This window comes from Cheilinus undulatus, linkage group 6, assembly GCF_018320785.1.
Source record: "Cheilinus undulatus linkage group 6, ASM1832078v1, whole genome shotgun sequence".
NCBI lineage: Eukaryota > Metazoa > Chordata > Actinopteri > Labriformes > Labridae > Cheilinus > Cheilinus undulatus.
Window position 1 is genome coordinate 30,291,094 of NC_054870.1, and position 26,526 is coordinate 30,317,619.

The 26,526-nt window shown below is 39.2% G+C and overlaps 1 protein-coding gene across 3 annotated transcripts in view; it reads right to left on the reverse strand.

Moving 5' to 3' along the window:
• Positions 1 to 2,622: 2,622 nt before the first annotated feature.
• ccser2a (coiled-coil serine-rich protein 2a) overlaps positions 2,623 to 26,526 on the reverse strand; it is an 83,370-nt gene continuing 59,466 nt past the window's right edge. For 2 of the 3 annotated variants that reach the window (XM_041789104.1, XM_041789105.1), the window contains exons 9-10: positions 24,764 to 24,910; positions 2,623 to 3,719 (exon numbers count right to left, since the gene is read on the reverse strand). In XM_041789104.1, coding sequence (XP_041645038.1) covers positions 3,009 to 3,719; positions 24,764 to 24,910 — 858 coding nt within the window. In that variant the 3' untranslated portion in view covers positions 2,623 to 3,008. Of the gene's footprint in view, positions 3,720 to 12,438; positions 12,524 to 24,763; positions 24,911 to 26,526 lie in introns of all 3 variants that reach the window. The other variant, XM_041789106.1, reaches the window with a different exon arrangement.

A 26,526-nucleotide genomic window follows, 5' to 3' on the forward strand; every position in this document is an offset into this window, starting at 1 on the left:
ATGTGTAAGCAAGGGATATTTTGGCTTCACTTTTGTACAACACAGGGAGCAAGGATGCTTTTTCCATATAAATAAAGTCGATTGATGTAATCGGGGTTTCAATAACACACCATGCTGTTTATAGCAGTGTTCAACTGGCTTTAGCTGTGTTGAATTGCAGCTGAATAATTCCTCCATGTTCTACCAAATTAAAGCTAATCAATATTGTTCACTTGAATTAATACAAGTTATATCAGAGAGTTTTCAGCTGTGGTTTTGTTAACACGTAGCAAGCAGGGTAGGAATGAGTGAGCGATTGGCCAGACTGCTAAAGTGAGCTGGGACATTGATTTGGAGATAGGGATTACAGCACGGGGAGAGAAGGATGATGCTGCCCTGCTTTCCCTGGCATGGCTTTGCCTTTGGCCTGTGGGCAGATACATCTCTCACACCCTCTCTCTCTCACTCACTCACACACACACACACACTTCCTGGCAGGCAGAAGTGTCTGGAGACGCACACACACTCTCACAAAGAGATACACAAACACATTCAGCAGGCAACATTGATTTCCTGCTTGGCATTACAAAGCATTGAGTGGCACAGCTGAGGGGATTGGGCCAAAGTGCACGCAAACAAACATGTTAGGTATTCTCAGTCCCTCTGCTCTCCCTGACACACCTGCACGACATTCTGTGGACAAACACTCACAGAAAAAGCTGCTGGTAATAACAGCACCTTCATGATTTTATCTCTACATCTCTTATTCTTTTGCCTTCCGCTCTGTCTTATTGTTTTTCCCTGAGCATCCTCCTCCTCCTCTGTATGTATCTGTCTGTCTTGTTTCCGTTTTCATTAAAAGAATTTTTTTTTTTCCTTCTTTCACACAGTGATCTTGACTGCTTGGCTGGTTTGGCACAATGTTGAACTGTTGGACAGGTAAACACATTTTATCAGCCTCACAAACACACACAAGATTTTTACCAATTTTCCAGGTAAATTAGGAGGCAGACTTCTTTTTTTTTCAGCAACAGCAAACTCAGGAAGCAACCAAACAAGAAAAAAATCATACTGTTCTACACTTGATTAAATTCAAAGAGTGTGCTTTTGCATTTGTGTGGCTAGTGGGAAGTGAGAACTGATGGTTGTGTTCGTGTCTCTTTGAGTTTTGTCAGAGTTCTCGTGCATGTGCGTCCATGTAACGCCTGTGTCCGGATGTGTCTACTTGTTATGTGTCTCTCCCTCTCTCTCTCTCTCTGTCTATGTAGGGTGCATTATCGGACGCAGTAGACCGGACAGTGCCAGAGGCGTACACCAAGCGGTCACGCGGCGTGACAGAGAAGAGAGCAGAGTTGCTGTCAGAAGGCCTTTTTAACACACTGCTGCTCTCCGTTCAGGGACATTTCGAGGAGCGTTTGACTGCAAAAGGGCCTCGGCGAGGAGACGATAAACACAATCCTCCAAAAGTCCCACAGAAAACACCGCTAAACCCCCCGAAGGCTGCCTACCTGAAAATACCGTGCTAATACCTTTGATGTTCCCGAGGAGATGTGCAAGAAAGCGAAGAGAGAGAGAGAGAGGGAGGGAGGGTGAAAGAGGACAACAACTCAGACATTCAAACACACAAATTCATTCACTCACACACATAGGGAAGCAGCTTCACTTGGTTAATTAATCCGTGTTAGCTGTTGGTTTCATGTGTGGGTCACTGCAGGAGCAGAAAATGTCCCTCCTAACAAGTTATTTAATTGACTTTAAATTTGTTTCCTGAAATAAAATCTAGTTTTCCTCTGAGTTGGACTTGTTAAATTTTGTAACATCAAATTTACTTAAAATTCTCTCTAATTCTAATTACTGGCAGTCAATTTTGTGCTGTGCTTGTCTGATAAGATGTTGAAGTAGTTTTGTTTTATGCCGTCTCTTTTCTCTTTTTCTAGCTAAAATTGCACAGAGTAAGCCTGAAATAACAGACACCCCCACAGTGTCGTAGTACCTTGTGTGTGATTAAGCCTACATTGTACCTGACTACTCTTAAGTATGTGAGAGCTTTATTACCTGGCTCTTTCCGCTGCATTATGAAAGCTAATTCCCCTCTTTCACCACTGTATGAACTAATTGTATATATCTGACAGCAGTGGATTATTATTTTTATAAGACTAGTTGGAGCTGCTTTTACTCTGAAAGTGCATCATCCTCTTTGCTAATAGGTGCAAGATTAAAAGGGTCATAGGAACTAGCAACATGGATGCACAGGCAGTCTGAAGTGCTGTTCCCTTTGCGCCTCACCTCTACATCTCTCAGCTTCACACATACACATGCGCAAACACCCTCATACATATATTTTTATACTGGACGTGACAGCTCCAGAGCACTTTGACAAATGTGCTTCTCAGTCTCCAGCCACCACTGCACTTCTACCAATATTTTTTTCCCTACTTCTTCTTCTTGCCTCCATCTTCCCCTGGGCTTTCTAATATGCTGCAAATGTCACATTCATGTCACCTTGGTGTTTAAAACCAAGTACACCTGTGTGTCAAGAGGGCACCAGCTGTGTGAGGACAAGTGAACTTGGACTTTTAAAAATGTGATAACAGCCAAAGGGCATTACAAAAGCATAAAAAAGTGGACTTCTCTGAATGGTTGTACTTTCATTGCTTTGCATCAGCAGCATTTTTATGCAAGGCTAAAAACTGAACATTTATATGTATCTGCAACCATACATGATGCTTGTTATGAATACTTGTACATGGCTATGGATTGTTATAAAGATAATATCCTACTGAATACAAGAGTTTCATCGAAAAATCCGGTTGGAGTGGCTGAAACTGATTTACAAAACAATACAGCAAAAAGTCATCGGCACAGGATGTCCCTGAATAATAGCTGTGTAATAATGAGCTTTATGTGATACTCAATGACACTTAAAAGGTGAAACCATCACACTGTGTCAATGCAGAAGAGGTTAAGGGCTGAATTTTGATGTCAGAGTGATTCCAGTTGGAAGTTTTGAAGGGTGGTTTTGAAGCTCCTCAGGGTATCTTTGGCTTGGGGAGGCACGAGCAACTCAGAGGGATCAGCATCTTAGCTGGCCTGGGGTTTTTCAGCATCCCCTGGTCAGGCTCCTCCAGGCTGGACTCAGTGCTCCGCTGATTCCTGCAAGGCTCTGATGCTCGGCGAGGCTGAAGCAGTGAAGTGCGACAAAGACTTGGAGCGTGCGCCTGGGGTCCAGCATTAAAGCAGGGAAGGCCTCTGGTCGGAGGGGGCAGCTGCTTGCTGTGGTTAGCCAGGGGGCTAAGCGAAGGTCCCAAGCTGCCAGCGCCCCCTGGCTTGAGCGCTGGGAGAGACACGCGCTTGTGAAGGCGAGGAGGCTGCAGCATGCGAGGGCACGTCGAACCAGCAGCATGTCTGGGAGTGACAGAGCTCTGCAGTTTCACAGAGGGGGCTCTGCGCTCATGCTGCGCTGCACACAGAGCAGCTGTTGCTGGACTCTCTCTATCGGTTACCCCCTGTGAAGCCTCCGAGTCCGGGAGGTGCAGGAAGGTGCCTAGCGGATGACCCAGGTCGTCCACGTCCATGTCCATCCTAAGGTCTTGAAGAGGACGGTCAGCATCTGTCTTTGTTGCTTCCTCTGATCCGCTCTGTGTGAGGTCACTGTGGCCCTCTGTGTGGGGAGGTTTTACTATTCTTCCCTGGTGGAGGCCCTCGTTGAGGCAGGGGTTGAAGGGCTGTAGTACTTGAGGCTGCAGAGAAGAGATGAGATGCATCAACATTTTAAAACATCTTTATAAAATAGTGACAGTCATTTTTTGTGGGGGCAAGACTTGCTTTTATCAGTTCCACATTTTCAAATTTCCCTATTTTACTATCTTTGATGCCCAATAAATCCAAACTTTTGAATATATTTCAGCAGCAGATGATGGATATGAACTGTAAGCCCATTATAAAATTCTGCCTTTCTTTGACTTATTTACTCTTTAACATCAAAGCCTGTTCCCTGCGCCAGCTGCTGAACAGATCCCGGAATTGGTAGAGGCAAAGTCAGAGAGGAAGCCCTGATTCAGCACATAAAAACAAGTGGAGGAGAATAACCTTGCCTTGATTCTACTGAAGTCTTTTGAGTCATTTTATGATTGCTGTTTCTAAGGAGGCTTCAAAACATTCAAAATGATCGCTACAGTGCCTGCTGCCAGCATGTGAGCGTGTTGAGCTGTTTACTGCATGAAACTCTGACCAACCGCTGTTTCGTCCTACACCAAGGGACATACTGTACAAGGTAAAAACACAGACTCATAAACACCTGATGTGATCCTTCTGCAGCCCTGAATTACGGCTTTGGTGAGGCTGGAAAACTGCTAAATTTACAGCAGACAGGCTGACACCTCGGTAAGACTTTGCAATACAAAACACTTTGTAATCCATTCATACAAGAAGCCTTTCATTGTTTGTACTGAATATTTTCAAACTGTAGAAGTGTTCATTTTATGACTCCTTATGCTTACTTTGTTTTACACTGAATAATTCACAGATACGAGAAACTTTCAGCTTACAACAATACTTAGAAAAAGTGATGTGGATTATTTTGTTTTCACAAGATGTACCACTATATGCCTTGGTAACTTTTGGTGCCATAAGACAACTTTTTACAACATTTATTCAAGACCACATTTCCACATGAGCACCAGAATATGAGATCAGCTCTCCTTAATAAACCACTAGCAACAGCTCAAGATGCTAGGGTCAGAAATTGAAGTCAATATTGAACTACATGAATACATGATTCGGTACATTTACTGAATAGCTGATTAACTCAAGAGTCTTAAAAAAACCCTTGATCCTCTTATGTTTGTTTCAGACAGAATCCATGAGGCATGCTTAAAGTGGTACTGTCAGTTTGAACCATTCGATATCATAAGGCTGGTCCTTTTTAAAATTAAGAAGGATCATAAAAGATCATAAGCTACTCAAAACTCAGTTTTAGCAGGAACATAAAGGCTATGAACTGAGTGATCTCAGATGATAGAAATGTATTTAGCTGAGCAGGTCTCACTGCTTCGCCTGTTTTCACCATCAGTCTTTTGTGCTGCAAGGGGGAGTGGATGTTCGTGGCCACAGCTCCATCTCCTGGTGCCCTGCCACAGTGCATCCACTGGACTATTACAAAACCTCTCCAACAATCTTCCTCTTACTTTAAGGTCTTGCTACATGTTTTTCAAGCATGAAATATTTTTTTAGATTTAAAAGTGTGTCTTAAAAAAAAAAAAAAAAAAAGAAAAACATTCCAAAATAGAAAATGTATCTGCAGCTTACAATAGCTGTGATTAGTCTGCCACTCAAATCAGGAGCATGTTATTAAGCCTTTCATTTTTTTTTCTTAAGCTTTAAAGTAGCACATGTTTTATTCTTATCAACCCTTTCTGACTGAGTTGAAAAATAAATAAAGACATTTGTTCCAATCCAAAATTATAGGTGTGAAAGTAAATCAATGGAAAAGTACATAATATTATGTGGCGTTTCAGTGCTCACTGACAAATGCTTGTAATTTTGTTGAGGTAGACGGTGTGATTATTAAACAGAAGAGGCTAAATTGTTACTTGAAACAAGAATTCTTTCGATTATTACACCTTTGATTCAAAGACTTTCTCAGGTGGATGAGTTTCTCAATAACTTTGATACTTTTTGATGCCAAGTGTTTTTAAAGGATTACATTTCTGTTATTTTAATTGCTCATATTGCAGATAAACAAAGCTTCAAAAAAGTACACATTTCTGGCCATTTTTAAAACAAAAACAAAAAGCAATGTGTCTGGAAAAAGATACCATTGTATTAGTGCAATTTAGACAGAGGTGGTCAGCATTTTTTGCTTAAAAAAAAAAGAAAAGAAATTACCCATTATTGAGTGTCTACAACTTGTATTTTTGGTGCTATGGTACCCAAACAGGTAGTGTTATAGATTTCACTGGTTTTGTACACAAACTTAATTCTATCATGACAACCATACACTGCAAAAATGAAAACTGAATTTCTAATCAAAAATATCTGATTACAAATAGAGTGCATTCAGAATTTTTGAGACCCCCTTCTCTTTTGTTCAATTTTATGTTGCAGCCTAATGCTACAATTGAAAAAACCTTTTTTTTTAATCTCAGTAACCTACACTCGGAAACCCATGACAAAGTGAAAACAGAATTTTAGAAATCAATCAATTTAATTAACCATAGATGGACTCCAGTTAAGGCACAGAATCATCTCAGCAACAATCAAGAGAAATGGGAGGCACCTGAGCTAAATTTGAAATGTTTCTGCAAAGGCTCTGAATACTTACGTCAAGGTTAGATTTCATTTTTTTATTTTCACAAATTAAAAAAAAAACTCAAATTCTGTTTTATTCTATAGATTAATAAGGATACTTTTTTTCATAACAAAACTGAAAAAATAAAAAGGGGTCTGCCCAGTCCCTGAATGAACTGTATTTTAGGCCGAATTCACCTGGCAAGTATCATCAAATGAGATGTAATGTCTAAACTGGTTAGTACATCTTGTTTGAAGACAATTGCATTATTTTTTTACTAATTCATAGCAATACAGGCCTTATATTTGTGTTTTATGTCTTTAAATTTGATTTTTATTTTTACATCAGAATAAACTTTGACAAGAGATGAAATGAATACATTCTGTGTTTATCCAGCGTAGCATATACTTAAAGCTAGCTGAGCTGTCACAGAGTGGCATGCAGCAACAGCAGTACAGAGTCTCTGCAACAATTATTTGCATCAGCAGCTGTCTGACACAGATAATATTCAATTAGATAAAATCATTTTCTTTGCATCCCATAGAGGTAAATATCTCAGCTTAGTGATAGTAGCAATCATTTTCACACAAAGTGTAACCAAGAGAAGCGCCAATTATAGGCACCTGGCAGATGTCAGAGCCTGAAACTACTAATCTCATCTCGAGCTTCTCTCAGCGCAAAAAATGGCTGCGTGATCAGAAACACAACATATAAAAATGTGAATGAGGTTGTAATTAATACTCATAAGACAATGCTACTGCAGTAATACGCAGATGAGAGCAGCAATATGGTGGCACTCTGTTTCAAGGCCTGGATTATAACATAGTATAATTTAATAGAATAGGATGTGAGAAAGGCTGCTTGGATTGTGTGGGTTAAAGTTGAGGATGTGTGATTTCACATACCAGCCTTCCGCTTGCTGTGCTTAAATACTTCCGATAGGAGAGTTAAAATAAGGTCGACTACGTAGGAAGAGTGTTAATGGGCATTCATGTCCAATAACATAAGGGCATCCTCAAACACTCCTTTCAAAACATCTCACATCCAAAACCTTCAAGGCAAAAACCTTGAATGATAAAAATTATTTTCAATATTTAAAACATAAAAAGTTAAATCCACACAGAGATTTACCAGTGCATGCACAACATTTTGTACATTCTTAATTTGTTAGGATGGGAAAATTAAAATTAAACTCAACTGAAAAACCAAAACATCACCAACTTACAAACATATAGATGGAGTTAAGAATAAGGTAAATGTGAAAATCTTACCAAAACAGCAACTGAATACAAAGGGCAGAACAAGTTTTAAGTGACGTGGTCAAAAATTCACAAAATCCAAACTGAAAGTCAACAGAAAACCAATGTAGAAACATGCAAACCCAGAAATCCAAGAGCATGCATCCATCATGCCACATGATGCCAAACCACAGCCCAGCGTGCATAAATATGGGGCTTCATATTTTACTCCATGTTAAAGAGAAAGGGTTACTGTACCACGCCGTGTCACAGAAGTACTGCACTAGGTGCTCCACTCCTTACATTAGGAATTAGTTGTGGGGATGCAAAGGTATAAGAGAGAGAACATGGGAGATTTGAGTTTTTTAGAATTACAGAGTAGAGAATAGTAATGAAGAAGATGAAGGGTTAAAGGATGGAGAGAGGGTTGGGGGAAAAGTGAGGATGAGGAGACTGACATATACAGTGGTGTGAAAAAGTATTTGCCCCCTCTCTGATTCCTGAGATTTTTGCATATTTATCACACTTAAATGTTTCGGATCATCAAACCAATTTTTATATTTCACAAAGACAACCCCAGTAAATAGAAAATGCAGCGTTTGAATGATTATCTGATTTTTTAAAGGGGGAAAAAAATCCAAACCTCACTGACCTTGTGTGAAAAAGTAATTGCCCCCTGAACCTAATAACTTGTTGTGCCACCCTTGGCAGCAATAACTGAAACCAAGCATTTGCAATAATGGGTGATGAGTGTTTCTCATCACTGTGGAGGAATTTTGACCCACTCTTCTTCACAGAATTGCTTCAACTCAACCATATTAGAGGGTTTTCCAGCATGAACTGCCGTTTAAGGTCACACCACAGCATCTCAGTTGGATTTAAGTCCGGACCCTGACTGGGCCACTCCAAAACCTTAATTTAGTTTTTCTTGAGCCATTGAGAGGTGGACTTGCAGGTGTATCTCGGGTTGTTGTCCTGCTGCATAACCAAAGAGCGCTTGAGCTTGAGGGCACATACTGATGGCCGGACGTTCATCTTCAGGATTTTCTGGTAAACAGCAGAATTTATTGTTACATCAATCACAGCAAGTGGTCCAGGTCCTGAAGCAGCAAAGCAGCCCCAGACCATCACACTGACACCACCATGTTTGACTGTTGGCATGATGTTCTTTTTATCAAATGCTGTGTATTATGTTCAATTTTTGTCTCATCAGTCCACAGAATATTTCTCCAAAAGTCTTGGGGATCATCAAGATGTTTCTTGGAAAATGTGAGACGAGCCTTTGTGCTCTTTTTGGTCAGCAGTGGTTTTCACCTTGGAACTCTCCCATGACGCCATTTTTGCCCGGTGTCTTTCTTATGGTTGAGTCATGAACTCTGACCTTAACTGAGGCCTGTGAGGCCTACAGGTCTTCGGATGTCGTTCCAGGTTCTTTTGTGACCTACTGGATGAGTCGTGGTTGCACTCTCTGAGTGATTTTGGTTGGCCGACCACTCCTGGGAAGGTTCACCACTGTTCCTTGTTTTCTCCATTTGTGGATAATGGCTCAGACTGTGGTTTGCTGGAGTCCCAAAGCCTTGGAAATGGTTTTGTAACCTTTTCCAGACTGATAGATTTCAATCACTTTGTGTTTTCATTTGTTCTTGAATTTCTTTGACTCGTGGCATGATGTGTTTCTTTTTGAGATCTTGTAGCCTACTTCATTTTGTCTGACAGTTTCTATTCAAGTGATTTTTTTAATCAACAAATCTGGTGGTAATCAGGCCTGAGTGTGGCCAGTGAAACTGAACTCAGCTTTCCAAGAACTGTGGTTAATCACAGTTAACTCATGATTTAACAAGGGGGGCAATTACTTTTTCCACACAGGGCCAGAGGGGTTTGGATCCCCCCCCCCCCTTAAAAAATTAAATAATCTTTGAAACACTGCATTTTCTATTTACTTGGGTTGTCCTTGTGAAATATAAAAATTGGTTTGATGATCCGAAACATTTAAGTGTGATAAATATGCAAAAATCTCAGGAATCAGAAAGGGGGCAAATACTCTTTCACACCACTGTAAGATTAATGCTAGCTGGGGTTATAAAATTCAAAGCTCCTGTGAGGAGATTTTTAACTGTTTATGAAATTACCTGAAATGTATACAGATACTTTAATAAGACAAACAAAAGCAAACAAGACCATCAGGGGTAAGCTTGACTGTGCTCAAGAAGAAACCTTTGTTGCTGACCCCTCATTTTGAACTGCAGACTCTAGTCAATAAAAAATGCAATCCATAAGATGTACTTTCTAAGGTGTCTTTACTAATCTGTAATCTGATTACTTTGTTTCATGGATGAACTTCACATAATGAGGGAGAAAAGCTGCTAAAAGTGACCTGGTTAAGTGCAATTGACACTACAATGCCTTGAAAGTGGCTTGCAGTGTCTACTAGGCCACTTTTTAACAGCTTTTCTCCGACTTTTTTTAAACACATCCACACCCACATCTTTGAGTTTAAAGGCCTTTGCACATGAAGGACGATGCAAATAAATGGCACGAGAACTCGCCTTTCTACTCACATCAGGAGAGACTTTATGTTGCAAATAAATCATGCAGATTCTAAAAAAATTCTAAAAACAGCAATGGCAAGATCCTCTGGTAAATTGAGATTCATTAGAGCAGTAGATAAAATAGATTTCTGCTTCTGTCTTCTCTGCTCCATACGTAATGGTACTTTTAGATACAGTGCTATTTTATTTCACTGTTTAATTCACTCTGCTCCTCCCTCTTATCAGCCAAGTTGGCTAAGAAGAGGGACCGACATTCTTTCTATAAACTAAATCATGTCACTATTAATATTAAGGGCACACACGAGGTTTGCTGCCAGGGGGCTCACCTGTTTGTGTTACAGACTGGTCAGAAGAGTAGTGTCAGGGACCCAGAGCAGCAAATGGCCTTATATCAGAGGAGACTGTGTTGTTAGATGTATCACTGGAGTAAAGTCCCGTTTGTTTGTACACAGCTCAAGATTGTGCATAGCACATTTTAATTCAAATGGACTTGTGTAGGGCTGCCTGTCTCCCTCTTTAACCAGGCTACATGATATCAGATTATAGACAGAATTAAATTGTCACTGGCTAGGATGAAAAGGAGAAAAGAGGAGGAGAAAGTGTTGCTCTTCTGTCTGCCTAAAAACTCCTCTACCATCAGCAACATTTTAATCAGTCAGATATGTGCTTGTCAAAGTGAAACTTTGAAAAAAATCAAGTAAGGTTTGAAAAAATATCTGCCACAATTTTGTACAGAAAAATCCCACAACTGGTGTGTAAGCTTGCGCTGTGATAATTAGTGCAAATTATTTGCATGAAAGAAACACGTTTGGTGTGCATGGGCCTGTTTTGCATCCTGTTCACTTAAAAGTTTGACGTCAAAAAAATGCTCAATCTGAAATTCATCGCTGAAAACAAAAATGTTGATTTAAGTTTAGTAAATACACCTTATGGAGCACAGTGTTTTATTGAACACTATCCTTAATTCAAATCAAAAGTGTGCAGTGGAGGTGGGCAGAGCTGAGCAGTGTGTCAACCCCTACAGACACAAACTCAGGGGAGAGAGCAGATGGATTGTTTTGTCTACAGATGGTTGAAAGATTCAACAGCTTTAAATGCAGAAATAACCCCCCAAGCTTGCAAGAAAAGGTCAGACGTTAGGCCTTCAAGTGAACCAATCAGTAGGAATAGTTCATTATTTCAGCAAAATGTGCGAAAAGTCGAATTCCTCGACATTTCAGAAATTGTAATGTCTTATTTCATCCACAGAGCTTTAATTCTGATTTGCTGGTTTGTTTGCAACTGCAGCTCCAAGTGGATGCTCAAATCATTAACCATGCAGTGTTTCTAAATAAAACTGCATTCAGTTCAGGCTACATTTTAATAGATTTCAGTTTAACCTTTCCTCCTTCTTTATAATCTTCCTTTCTAAAGAAATTCTTCTAATGCTGTGTTTTTCTTAATTGGACCTTGCAATCGACTGGTGAGGAAAAATGGTCTTTAATTGAAAGCTGAGCTTTACTCACATATTTGTCTAAACTGTCAATTAACACAAGAGCACTTGATAGCAGAATAAGTCAAGATACAAAAGAGGACCTCTTTTTTCACCTTCCCTGTTGATACAAAACTGAGCCCCGCTAGGACAGATCAAAGTAACAATACCTGGGTTGTCTTTTTTATACTTTTTACTCTGCAGTTTCTCACAAATGCACATTTTCTGATGTCTATTTACCCGTCATCATTCTCCCTTCCTGCACTCCCCTGAGTGCTACCTTGTCGCTGTACTGTGATGCAAAAGCTTTGTTGTGGGACTCACTGAGATAGGTGAGCTTGTTGTGACTGCGCTGTCATCGCTTATGCACTCTTATCTCTCTCAATAAATTCAGAGTCAAACTCTAACAGAATTTGGAAAAATGTTGCACAAAGTCACTTTATTTTCTATCCATAGCAAAGACAAGGTGATAGTTTTGTTTACTAATTGAACGTTGAACTAAATTCAAGGGGGATGCAATGTGAGGTCAAGAAATACAGGCATTTTCATGTTTTAGAAAGCATTTATAGTTTGTCTTTTTGACAAAAGCCAAACATAAAGAACTGTGATGATAAAAGAACAGCTAGAAAAAAGAATCCAGTTAATTGGTGGTAAAAAAAAAAATAGCAACAAGTCAGACTTTGTGTTTTACAACAAACAAAAAGAACCTCTTTGCATCGAACTGATCTTCTTCCAATTAATCTTCAAGTAAATAAACACCTTAAATAGTGCCTTGAATGCTATTAAGTGAAACACATCTCACTTTGAATAGGAGGGAAGGCTGAACTAACTCATGCTATCCAGCCACTCCTTGATGTGTTATGTTATGAAAAGATGCAGAGAAGAGGCAGCAAAGGGATGTTAGTGACTCACTCTGTCTGCGCTGGGGCATGCTGGTACGGGTCAAGCCCTGGTGCTGTGCCTGCCACGGGGACAGTAAAGGGGTGGGCAGCACACCCTACACAGAGAAAAACACAAAGGACAAAAGGCATGACATACAGCAGCACGCATACAGAGGCATGCTATCAGAGAAAACACACTCACAGGCATAAATAATGAAAAGAATGATTAAAACAGCACATATTACAGCTCACAGGCAGACATGCAGATCTGTACTGAACCACAGAATATCATACACAGGCAGTCTATGATTATACAGAAATATACAGTGCTTAACAAATTTATTAGACAACCTGTCATATTTGTCTCAAAGACCATCCTGCATCATGAAGTGCTTTAATACGGACTCTTTCATTTTCAGTGAGCTCTCCATGTTTTACCATTTTGAACAGGAATGAGGGATTTCAAACTGAATTCACCTAAATTTGAACCGGCTCACCAGGCTTCTCTGAGAAGTCAGAAATTAATCAAACGTAACATTCAACCACTAAAACTCATTTTTCTGTTCAGGAATGCAAGTAAATAACTATCATTTGACATTTTAATCAAGAAATATTTATGTGCTTTACTATTTTTTCAGTAAATTTCAGTAAATCAGTAAATTTGAAAATTCATGGATAACAATAATAATTATATTTTAGCATTAAAAATATCATTTCGGTTAAAGAGCTTCTACATATTGGTGCAGTAACCATTGCAGAAACATAAAACATTATTTTGGTATTTACCAATGCTGTTAATTTAGGGCAGCTGTGGCATAAACCTTACTTTGGCTAGGGTTAGGGTGGTCTAATAAATTTGTTAAGAACTGTATGTAAGTAACAGTCTAGCCCTCGGTTAAAAATGGATGCAAAGAAATCTTTTCCCTCAATATACAATAATCATTCTATGCATCAAGGATAAGTTCACGTACTATGTATTTAATATTTTCATTGACTTTGTTAGACTAAGGATCTGTCTGCACATTGCTCACATCTCTGATTTTGTTTCAGCCACTCTTTTACATCTTTGTTAGAAGTCTTTATGTCTTGTGATAATTTTGTTTCAGTTGGTAGTGCATTCCATGTTTGAGAGCCTCCTACAGAAAAAGCCGACTGTCCCAGGGAGGTCTTACAGTGGGCAATTTTACATTTATCACTGGCTGTGACACTGGTGGTCATACCACCAGTTTACAGTTTAAAAAGTTTGCATTAAATTTCTGGTGCTAAGTTCTGTAAACATTTAAACACCAGTTTCAAACAGAAGAATTTTATAAAATGATCAAAGCTGAGCAAATTACACTGCTTTAGTATGTACCAGTGGTGCCACCTCCTGGGTTTTTTATCCATTATTTTTGTTTGATTATACAATCAATTACATAAGATGCAACAGGCTTAATCATGGTCAAGGAAGCTCCATTCTGTGATACAATGTGTGAAAAAATCATTGCATTCAAATACAGCTGTGCTGCTTTGACTGGTATATGGTGCCTTATTCATTTGAAGCAGTTGAGATTTATTTTCACTGTCATTGTGACCTGTTTGACATGTTTGTCAAATGTAAGTCTGGAGTCTAAACCTATACCTAAAAATTTAAATTGATTAATTGTCTCAATTTCTTCTCCCTGTACTGTTATTCTGGGTTTTGCTGATTTTATTGTTTTCTTTTTTTGATATATGAATTTTATAGTAACATTACACCGGACTTAGATCCAGAAGCTACAACCGACTTAAAGTTCTACCCTGTGCACCAACTGGACGAAAGCTCTGTTTGAGTAACATCTGGGTGTAACTTCTACGCCTAGGATAGAAGAGCCATTATTTTAAAAAGTTTGACTTAACCAATGTATTGTGACGCACAGAGTGATGGTCATAAAACAAAGGATACATGGTAATGGAGTTATCAATAAATACACTTGAAGATAAGAGTCATCTGTGATCAGACTGCGATCAGCAAGTTAACATGTGCCATCTTCTCTCTCTCAGTAGGCTGTGTTATAGTGATCCATTTAAAGAAAACAGTGATATAGTATTTAGTAAATTAACGTGTGAGGTGCTAACTTGATTGAAGACAGCAGAGCAGCAGCAAGTACAAGGGGAGAAATAGGTTCATGTCTATCAGACAACATGAAAGTTAAGAGAAGAAGGGTTTTTTTTTTTTTTTTTTTTTTTGCTTTTTGCTTTACAAAGAACTTAACACTTTCTTTTGGTTTATGTTGTTGAAATCTTTTTGATAGTGTGATAGAAGTTAGAACAGGAAGGAAATGTGTTTCTTGGTAACCTTCACATCTGGGAACATTCACATAAATGGCAAGACTGGGCGTAGCTATGGCTGATCTATACTGTGTTTGGTGCACTCAGTGTAAAGCTGAGACTGGAAGTCGGTCGGAGCTACATCGGATAAGACCGACTTAAGTGACGTTCAGCTGGTGCACTTGGACCCTGGTATTTATGAACATTTTAGGGCCCTAAAAAAAGAATTAAAAACAAAGTACCCCAATTTAAAGACTGCACAACCACTACAAATACATATAAATTGACATAATTTTGATCCCAGGCACTGACAGGTTCCCTTGATCGGAGACTGGGGCGCAGAAGCTGTGGCAGTTAGGTCATGCCACATGTACTAAGGCTGCAGTATTTAAGCAGGTGGCCTGGGTTTAAGTCCAGCCTGTGGCTCCTTTTTTGCACGTCATTCCCCACTCTATCCCTACAATTTCCTACTCTATCCACTGTCCCACCTAGAGTAGGGGGCAAAAAGCCCAAAACAAATCTTTTAAAAAGAAAAAGGCAATTATTATATATCTGATCTAACAAACAAACAAGTGGTCAGTTTAAGTGAACATGCGGTTTCTGTGTGCAGGTGTTGTTCCTTCAAAAATACCAATTTTCTGTGACCTTGACCCTACATGGGATGTGCACGACTCAATTTGGTGGTGTGTAAGCCAGGATTAGAGGTCAAAATTGCAGGACACAGAGAAATGTACATGTTAACAGATGTATAGTCAGAACACATACATCCATACATTTTATTTGACCACTTTTCTAATGATTACATGTAAATTTCAGCTGTTCTCTCAAGACCTTGACTTCTTAATTTTGTTTTCATGGGATAACTCTAGTTTTCCCAAGATAATGAGTTAACTCTTTTTGGGAAATAGCTGGTTATCTTGGGGAAAAGACAGCACTGTTATCCCATCACAACTAGATGACTAGAATAAGAATCTTGAGAAAAAAAACAAATTTACTCTCTCATCAGAAACTGAAAGATATGGATGCATTTCATTCTTTACATATATCAGAAAAAAATCTGCCACTACAATGTAAATATGTGGGTCTAGGTCTATGTAACCCAGGAGAATTTTTTCTCACCTTCTCTGACACAAATGATCCTAATTATTTTATAAAAGATCTGCAACCTGGAGACTCCTCATTGTCTTTATGTTGTTTTTCCCCAGGGCCACCACAGTTTTTCCTCCTAATGTGTTGTTACACTTTTTACATGAAAATAGCATTGGATGCATAATGCAGTGCCATGCCTTTAATCCATTATGGAGGAGCACTACAGAGAGGTAAACAGTTTAACAGGTGAACTCACTAAAATACTGCCACACAGGGTCTCCATTCATCACATGGAAAGACAACAGAATGAGTTGTGCAAGTTGCAAAATGTGTTACTTCTTCATAAAGCAGTGATGTTATAGGTTCAAAGGTCACTTGTTAGAAAATAATTCACAAGGATGATCAATTAGTACTTACACTGTAATCAGCTACATAAAAAGATGTAACATTGGGTCTATTTAAAGCACAATGTGACAACTTGACCTGATCATCTTCTACATTAACCCCTCCTTTCAGTCTATTTTCTAAATCATATGTTTTCTACTTTCTCCTCTTGCTGCCTTCAGTTGTTGGAAAATTGTGTTTTAGTCTGTACTTCAGCGCTCAAACTTGTCCCTGAAAGAATACTAGCTTTTTCATGACACTACACCAATCTTTGGGTTAGGCAATTCAAAGATCCTAGACCCCCTCTGGAGAGGCAAAGTGAAGGGGCAGCAGGTCCATCACGATGAGAGCATCGAAATACCAAAACCTTATCAAATGCAACTTTTTTCCTTCAGCTGTGTTGAGAGAGGGCAGCTGCTCAAATGAGGCTGTAATACAAAAAAGAGAGGCACTGAATCTGAAGGGAGGATAAAGAAAACCCAGAAAGAAGATGAGAGAAAAGCGAGAAGGGGAAGGTAGTGACTTCCCAGCAGGACCAGCCTGAGCTTTTTAGAGCCCTCCTAGTGCGACTGCTGGCGGAGGGAAGAATGAGTTACCCTGATCTGCTCCCGTTCATGTCCCTTCCCTGAACATCAACATCTGTTTCAGCAGGAGGTCTGAGCAGAAGCCTCCCGTTGAGGCGTCATTTGAAGAGAGGAAAAACGTTAGGCGATGAGAACAAGAGGGCATGTTTGAGGGCTCTCAGATGATTCTGTCGGAGTCTGGCAGCTTTATTAGACCTCTGCAGCATCTTAGCCTGTCAATTTCTACAGTTCTCATAGCTGTAAAAGCTCTCCAATGGTGGGCTGACAGAGCTTCATGAGGGCACTGAGGCAGAAATTGGGAAATATAAAAGTTTTCATATTTGATCAATTTCAACAAAACTTCCAACATTTCTAGCCCACCAGTACCGAGACCCAGGGCTCAGTGCCTGGCAGTACTCACTCGGTTTTCAATAAATGCAACTGTTCACTCGAAGAAAGACAGTTCCCTTTCCTACCAATGCACCTGTGACTCCTCCGTTGGATTTGTTTTTACAAAGTTGGAGTAAAATAGACTTTAACACCCATGTATAAAAATCCTTTTAGCCCTTTCACAAACAGTATTGATCTGTGGCCAACATTCACAAACTCTACAAGCGTCCTAAAGTTCAAAACCTCACAATCTTAATCATTTTACAGCACTTTAAGATCACAAGTTAGGGATGGGGATTTTTAGCTTTCAGTGTCAATGAGACCAAGAAAAGACCCCTTAACAGTCCAAGTACTTATCAATACCAACTTTTATATATATTTTTTTCTATTATTTCGTGAAAGACAAACATTAAGATGTTTCAACAGAACTGTTATATAAGTTTTATATTGCTGGGATAAATAACAAATTTCCTCTCCTAACAATTGGTAATTCAAGTTGACTTGACCTTGAACACATAATGTAACCTTATATCCCCTTTCCTAATTAGCTAAGAAGCAATTATCTTATTGATTTCAACACAGATTTCAACATTGGATTTGCTGCAGAATTTGTGTTCATTACCATAGCTGCTTTGGGTGGAGGAGGAGGATGACTGTCCAGCAGCAGCAGTTTTTTCAACCTGTAGTTGAAGATGCTGCATTTTGTCTCCATTTCATTCTCTATGCTAATTCCCTTGGCTAAACAGGTGAAGCCGGTCATCTTTCAATCCAAAGGACAATGGCTTAATCCCCAGCTCCTGCAGTCACATACGGATGTGTGCTCAGGCAACCCAAATTGCTCCTACTACTGTGTCAGCAGTGTGTGAATGTGTATTGATGCGTATGGAGATAGAAGTTAATACTGATGACCACTCCACATAGCAGCCTTGAGTGTGTGAATGTAAGGCTAATTATGACCTGGAGATGCTTCAATACCATTTTTTTTCCCTTCTCAATTCTAATACAAGAATGTTGGGTATCATCCAAAACAGAGTGATCTAATATTAGCGTAAACTTTCTGACACAACTGTGCTGTGGAAAACTAGCACATTTTAGACCTACAGTAAACTCAGAACATGGCTCAACAAACAGAATTAAATGTGCAGCCTTTCTGTGACACTTAAAGTAGTTTTTCCTGCAATTATTGTGAGTTTTACAGCTTAAAATTAAAATAACAATGACACAGAAGGCCACATCACAGGCTTTTTCTCTCTTCTCGCTATTATGATAGTGTTGAAGGTCATGCAAAAAGTTGTTGAAAATTAAAGAAAAAACTGGATGAAAAGACATTCAATATCGGATCTACCTGTGTAAACTTAATCTTTAGAGTTTCCAAAAAGTCATCCAATATCCAGGTTTGCTAGAAAAGCTTCCAAAGACATGAATAGTATCATTGGAATGGTGCAATGGCTAGCTTCAAGAGGGAAAAAGGGGTACGACTTGTGGTTCAAAAGTTATCTTCTTGTATGCAAAATATATGTAAATAACTGCAAAAATCTTCATAATTGCAGATACACTAATCAACCTTTTAAGCCAATATCTGCTGATACCAATATCATACCAACAACATCATGTATCCCATCAAAATTTCAGTTGTTTTATAGCCTATTTTTATTTAAAAAACAAAAAGCTGCTAATAGACAATTGGTGTATATTTCTGGACTAGCTAATTGATTTAGAAGACATGTCTCTGCTCAAGATAAAGAGTTTCATTGCAGTACCAACAAGATTCAATAGCAGTACTGAGAAGCTCAAAGGTTATAAATTTTCACGTCTGAAAAATGCCCAACCTGATCCTTATTTCGATCCCCATCCCCAACTACAATGCTGTGACAATTAGGGCTGCACAGTTAAATGCCATTTCAGCATTATTGTGACATTGATATTGGCAGTATAGCACATTGCAAGTCTGACTACACAGAATAAGCAAAAATAAGCTGAAACATTAATGCTTCCTCATTCAGCATGCATACATTTTACCTACTGGACTGAATAGAGGCATGGGCTTAACAACTTTCACACAATTTGATGTATGTCAAGATGACATGATGGCTGAACAAGTATCATGTAAAATGAGGCACAGCTGATAGGCCAAAATTAAAAGCTTAAACTAATATTCACTTTTATTATTTTTTTAATGCACTACCGGTACATATATTTCTTATGCCCTATATGTCCGGTGATTATAGTGGCTTCTGATTTCATGAAAAGGATTATAGCATAGTATACAAGGATTATGTATACAATGAAAAGGCTCATTAAACGGGAACATGTGAGCACTTACAATGGGTTTAAATGGATATATAAAAAAGAACTTGAATAAAATATGGTAGGTATAATAAAAAGTAAAAATTGATTGTACAATGAAATGAGAAAGAGCAGCTGTGTTTGAGTTATCACTCTCCACAAAAATAGCAGCCAAACTAGTACTAGAAGTAGTGCTACATCCACTGGAGGCCAATCTTGTAGTGAAATGGACTCTCAGGATTCGTTAAGCTACTTCATCTGTGCAGAGTCCCAACAGCAGATGGTGTAACTTGGCAAAGTAGGACAAGAATTTAAAAGTCAAGCAAAAGTTGTTCTTTGCCATCCTGTAACCTTTTCGTCAAATAACAACAGTATTTAACAGAAACAGCAATGCTGTGCCCCTAAAACAGCCTCTCCCTGCTTGAATCCTCTAATCCACTACACAGAGCTCCTCGTGGTCGACTACACCTAATACCTTGAGTCTGACTGCGATGTCTCATTTCACTGACTTTGGTGGTTAAATCCTCACCTGTCCAAAATCACTCTGCTGTGCATTGTGTATTAATGAGCGTGCATGTGTAGGTGAGTGTGTGTTGGTGTGTGTGTGATGCAAGGGGGCAGACAGAGAAGATGTGGGTGGAGAGGTAAAGCCAAGATCTAAGAGGGGGAAAACTTGTTCTTTCAACGGACAGCTTAACACTGATCACTAACCTTCAATCCCTCTTTCTCTCCTCTCCCTGTTCTCTCTCTTTCCTTACTTTCTGTCTCTCCCTCTTTGGCAGCAAATTGATCTAATTACATCTGAGGTAAGGAGAAGAGAAGTTAAGTCAAAGACTGAGACAAAAAACAGGAAGAGAAAGAATCATTGGAGCAAGAAGAAAAGAAAGAAAATAGCAGATTGGCAGAGCATGAGCGATAAAAAGACATGGCATGAGGAGGAGGAGTGGGAAGAAAAGAAGAAGAGGGTGTTTAAAAGGCAAAGAGGGAGTAGGAGGGGATCTGTAATTATCTTCTCTGTCTGCCACTGATGAAACACTGCCTATTGTGTTGCCATTGTTGCGCCGCTGCAGCTCATCTGTTTTTGTTTGTTTATCTGGGTTATTAAGAAGGTCGGCTCCCCAGTCCTCAGTCTGCTGAACTCATTGTTCAGTCACGCTGAGTGTGCCCTGCACTTGAGTACAAAAGATGCGTGTGGCACAACCCACTCAAACATATGCACACAATCATGGTCTAGGAGCAAAAACAGAAAAGATGCACACGCAAAGGCTACAAGTGAAATTACTTAAATTACAGCACTCGTATTTATTTGTTGTGAAAGAAAGAAGAGGCAGAGAAAGCATTGCTGCTGCTGTGATTGTTCTGTGGATCTATTCAAAAAGAATATGTGTCAACAAATGAAAGTGTTTTTCCTGTCACAGTGTATGCATTCTGCAAACAAGTATGTCCTATATGTGTTTTCATCTATGCACTGGCAGGCATAAACAATATTGCAAGGCTTCTTTTCTGAGCTTGCTTTTGGACTGAATGGGAGGCAGATTAAAATGGAAATCTGTAGGAGCTGGTGCCCATATCAATTGGATAGGATACATTGCCAAAGCCTTCCTACAGACTAAGGAGACATTTAGAAATAAGCAGAAGCCTGATCTCTGATGAGAGAAATATTTATTAAAGCAGCCTATAGAGCAAAACCCCACAACAGTGATACTCAACCCTGCTTAACCTCAAAGAGCCATACTGTTAAAAAAATATTTTTGGAAGAACCACAATCAACACTTGGTGCTGTGAATACAATTATTACTAAAATATACACAGTGCTTAACAAATTTATTAGACCACCCTAACCCTAACCAAAGTAAGGTTTATGCCACAGCTGCCCTAAATTAACAGCATTGGTAAATACCAAAATCATTTCTTATGTTTCTGCAATGGTTAATACACCAATATGTAGAAGCTCTTCATCCAAAATGATATTTTTAATGATAAAATAGAATTATTATTGTTATCCATGAATTTTCAAATTTACTGATTTACAAAAAAGCCCTGAAAAAATAGTAAAGCACATTATCATTTCTTGATTAATATGTCAAATTACAGTTATTTACTTGCATTCCTGAACAGAAAAATGAGTTTTAGTGGTTGAATGTTATGCTTGATTAATTTCTGACTTCTCAGAGAAGCCCGGTGAGCCGGCTCAAGTTTGGGGAATTCAGTTTGAAACCCCTCATTCCTGTTCAAAATGGTAAAACATGGAGAGCTCACTGAAATGAAAGAGTCTGCATTAAAGCACTTCATGATGCTGGATGGTCTTTGAGACAAGTATGACAGGTGGTCTGATAAATTTGTTAAGCACTGTATATTATTCTGAGCATGCAGAGAGCTTGCGCTGTAAAAAGGGTGAGATTAATCGTGATTAACTGCAGAAATTTTGCAATGAATTGGAATCAAAACTTTATCTTTTGACAGCCCTACTTTTTAGCCCTATTTTCGACTCCATCAGATACTTGTCAACTCCATCAAATAGTGTTTTGTTCATCTCACAAAAAAAAATGACCCTCTTTTCATTTTATTTCACTTATCCTCTAAAATATCATCTAATGTACATGCTACAATACTGAATTTATTTAAAAAGATATGTTTACTAAATATCATTACTGAATACTCGTATAAGTTACCTGAAAAGTTAACATTCATCTTCAATCAAGAGAATGAAAATTAAACAAATTGATGGAGAACAAAAATCCAGATATGATGGACAAAAAAAGTTATATTTTGGAAGACAGAAAGAGTTGAATTAAAAATCTCTTCCTTCACATAACTGACTGTTGAGACCTCAACCTACACAAACCTCTACTTCAAATTAAAATAGTACAACGAAGGTACAGAGTCAAGTTTGGAACCTGTTTTTTCCCTTTTTTCAAGAATCAGTGATAGCTATCTTGCATGTTTTTTCTTGCACACATCAAATGGACATATAAAGACAAAAAATAAAGGCGGACATTAAATCTGCCATTCCCACAGTGTATAAGTGTGAGAATCAAATTAATTCAATTAAATTCAATTCTAAACCTTTATTTATTCTCGAAAGAACATTGAGGTATCCCTCATTTCCAATGATTTGGACTTGTAAAGGATCAATTCTGAGTTCAAAATGTCACTTTTTAAATGTTTTCTGGGGGAATTATTTTTCCAAGCAAGACTTAAGAGAGCCACAATTCTTCACAAAGGAGCCACACATCAAGTATCACCACCCTACAATGCTTTTTATTCCTGAGAAATATTATAATATTATGTAACAAATCATTCTGAGAATGCAAGAGCCTCATAAATTCAAAACTGTGCAACAAGTAAATTTCCCTATAAGTCAAAGGATCAAAGGCCACAAGTGTTCTCTTTTCTTTACCCTTTATCTGAGTTCAAAGCACAGTGAGATTTCCCCTAACGTTTATGTTTAAGTTGTTGGCAGGACTAAGCCAGGACTTCACCTCTAGACCCTCCCATGCAAGCGTGAGAAGTTTACCCCCAGGGCTACTGATAAGGAAACAAGATATCAGCATTAAAGCTAAAAAAAGACTACAGCTCCTGGCCTCTGACATCAAAATTATTCTTGGCTGATCCTTTCAGCTTAGTGCTCAAAAATACTATCAGAGGGCAAGAGGCACTCCAGAGCTTTGATACAGTGGCACCAAAATGTCAGAGGAGAGGAAAATCAACAGAAAAGGGCATTTTAGAGAGCAAGAGGTAAGGAAAGTGTGAAGATGACACTAGATTATGAATTTGTACGGGACTGGGGAAATGTGTTTGCTGAAAAATTAGACAAACAGAGGAAAATTTGAGGTATGTGGTGGAAAGAAAAAAAATATTTGTGCATAAAAAGGCAAGGGTTAGATAGAGCATCAGTGGAAAGACAGACCTCAGAGAAAAAGATTGTGGTGCAATATCATATGAGAAAACACAGTGAACCCGAGCTTGCTGGGGTTTCTAAACCTGTCAGAGCAACACCAAAGAGCTTTGATAACATCGAAGAGTAAGAAATGCAGGAAAAAAACAGCCCTTTCTCTTTGTTATTTGTTTACCTGCTGCTCTCTTTTCTTGTTGGCTTGTCAAAAAGAGAAAAACAAAGAACCCACAGCGAGCCTTTTCTACAGCAACTGAGTGCCCAGCAAAGTAAAAGGTGACCCATATAATGTGGTACCTGCAAAAACAGTGCAAGAAATAGCCCCCACTTTGATAATGAAATCGCAAAGGAGAGGAAAAAGTAGGGTGGTGGCTCAAAATAAATAAATATATAAAAAAAAGGAAGAGAGAGAAAAGCTTACACAGACTGTATTAGTGCATTTTGAGTTTTAGTGTGTTGTTACACAACAGGTACAGCAGGTCACAGGTAGATGTTCCCACCATGGAGATGATTCCTATTGAGCAGCTAGTCTTGCATTGATGGTTGCCATAGCAACAGTTAAACCATATGCTCCTGTGGTAAGCAGGGTCTGCTCTAGTAAGTGAGCCTGCTATTTTTCCCTTTATCATCTTCTTGGTTATGGATGTGTGCCACATTAAAATACTTTTTTGCTAACACCTTTAATTTAAATTTCAAACTCTAGGTTGACCAGGCCTTTTATCATTTATTATTATAATATCAAAACTACATATATGTAAGATATAATTCATTTATCACTATTCTTTCTTCCCAGTAATCTCCTCATACAGCTTATGGCTACCTCTTTGTGAGAGTGTGAGTGTTTGAAGCTGAGAGCAGGTCAATTAGGGGAGTGTTTACCAGGCACCCTGCCTGTGGCACTCCTGCTACTAAATCAATACTTGGCTGCCACAAAGCATGCTATTATAGCATGATACGGAACACAAATGGGCCCATCTCCCACCTCTTCCCTACCGTATTCCTCTGTCTGCTTCCACCCTCCTGTGAATGAATCTCTCTCTTTTTTCCTCCCACACTTCTTCCGAACATCTCTTCTTCCTCTGTCACTTCAGCACTTACCCCAGTCTCTGCTCATGTGGGTATTACGAGTGTGTGGCAGAGAGACAAGCTTACTGACAACCTAATAAACTGTATTCCAAAGAGAGGGTATGATGCAGTCTTCAAACGACTCTGACAAGGCAGGCCAGAGAGAGAGGCTTGGGGGGGGTAAATGAGCAAACTAAATTAGGTGGAGTGACTCAGCGACATAAAACTCACGTTCACTGGTGTGTCAAAATGTGAATTTATAAATAACATCTTCATAGTGGTGGAAACAAAGTGACAGACATTATGCGTATCACTGGCTTAAGAATTCATGTCAGGCAAAAAAAGACGTTAAGAGTGCACTAGTCAGGAGTGTTTTTATGAATGTTTGGACATACAGCATGGCTTTGCGGTCTCCAATGCGTCTGGGTGGCCTTGTCATAGTGATTTTGCAGCCGTCTGTCCATCTGTCTGTCCCCCTGTCGCAGTGAAGAGGGCACCCTTTGGTGGTTGCACTGGCACCTGAATTGTCGTCCTTGAGCAGGCTGAAGGGGAAACAGTAAATGAAAATATAAATGAAAACTTAGTCAACAACATCTTAATGATACTATCTTTCTGCTTTTACATGCATGCTAATGGAATTACACTGCAGGTGTACTATTTTAGATTTAATGTGGAGGTAAATTCAGCCCAGTGTAATACAGGTTCTTATCGGTATAGACAGGCATAACCGCCACATCAGGGAAAATCCAGCCTAGGTCGTAAACAACAAAATTACCCTAGCATGGGAATCTACAGATCCTGTAGTAAATGAAATTAGCTGACATTTACTATAAGCATGTGTCCACTCAATACCACCTCTTTTTTCATTTGACAAAACAAACCTCTACACATATCAGCCATCCTTAAACCATTGAGTCAATCTAATATTGAAATAGAATGTCAGCCCAGGTAACGACGTGTTTTCTTTAAGAATTCAGAGCTATATCTCTGACATTCCCTCTTATAGCAGAGCAACTTGTACTTGGCTGCAAGGACTGAGACAGAATCTGACAGAAATTGGTTATTTTTGCCAGCCTTGGCGAAAACTTCAATAAAGCTCAAACAAGCAGAGCGCATAATCACGAGCAGTCTGCCTCGACAGCGGTGGAAGCTGCATCCAAAAACTGCATTCTGTCAAGGAAGACTGAGAAATCAGTTTTTCTTATCTTTGATAACTCTGCTGTTTTTTCCTTTTCCATTACTTAATTTTCTCTCCCATTCCCTCCTCGAAGCTTTCTCAACAGAGACACACTCTGTCTATAGGTTGGACTTTCTCTCTGCCACACAAAGCTCTTTTATTGTTGTCTCATTACTTCATTATATTCACCTCAGTCAAGTGCCCCCCCCACCACCACCTTGCGTCTCTTAGCAGTGTCTCTGTAGCACTTCAGCTCCCTCCGTTTACCTGATTCTCTAACAACTATAATATTATCTCCATGTACAAACAGCATTTTCTAAATCCTAGATATCATAAGAAACAGATGCTCTGCTGTGTTGTTGTAATAGTTACTGTATTTCCTTACAGGAAACCAGCTCGCAATGTGTTTGTATGTTTTTGGTCTCATTGTTATTCAGTCCTGTGCTGCAGGGACATTAGAGGCCATGGGAACACAAACCATCCTCTGCATTCCTCTAACCTAACTTCGGGTGCCCACGTACTGCTCCAACATAGTCAGCAAAGTAAAAATCATCTTCTTATCTTCTTTCTACATCCCACTATGTCTTCACTCTGTGTGCCTCTACACTCATTAATGCCAGGCACAGATCTAAAAACATGTCCTAGCTTTTTCTTCACTCCCTGTGCTCTCTGAGGGCGAGGGCGCAACAATGTTTTGCAGGACCAAAGAACCTGCTGTGGGTGGGTGCTAATTCTAATTGGAGAGACATTATGCAGTGGGGAGGCTGGAGGACAGGCCTCCCTTTGACATTTTGGTATTTCTCAATACAGCAAGGACTTGAATAATGTCAACGAAGTACACGGTTGTTTGGCTAACAAGGGGGCTATGTCGAGACACTAATGAATGGTAGAGTGGAGATGGAGCCAGCTAAAAGCGAGCAGAATGGAGGATATTGCTAGGCAGTCATAGCCTCAGAGCAGCATACAGAGTAAGAACTCAAC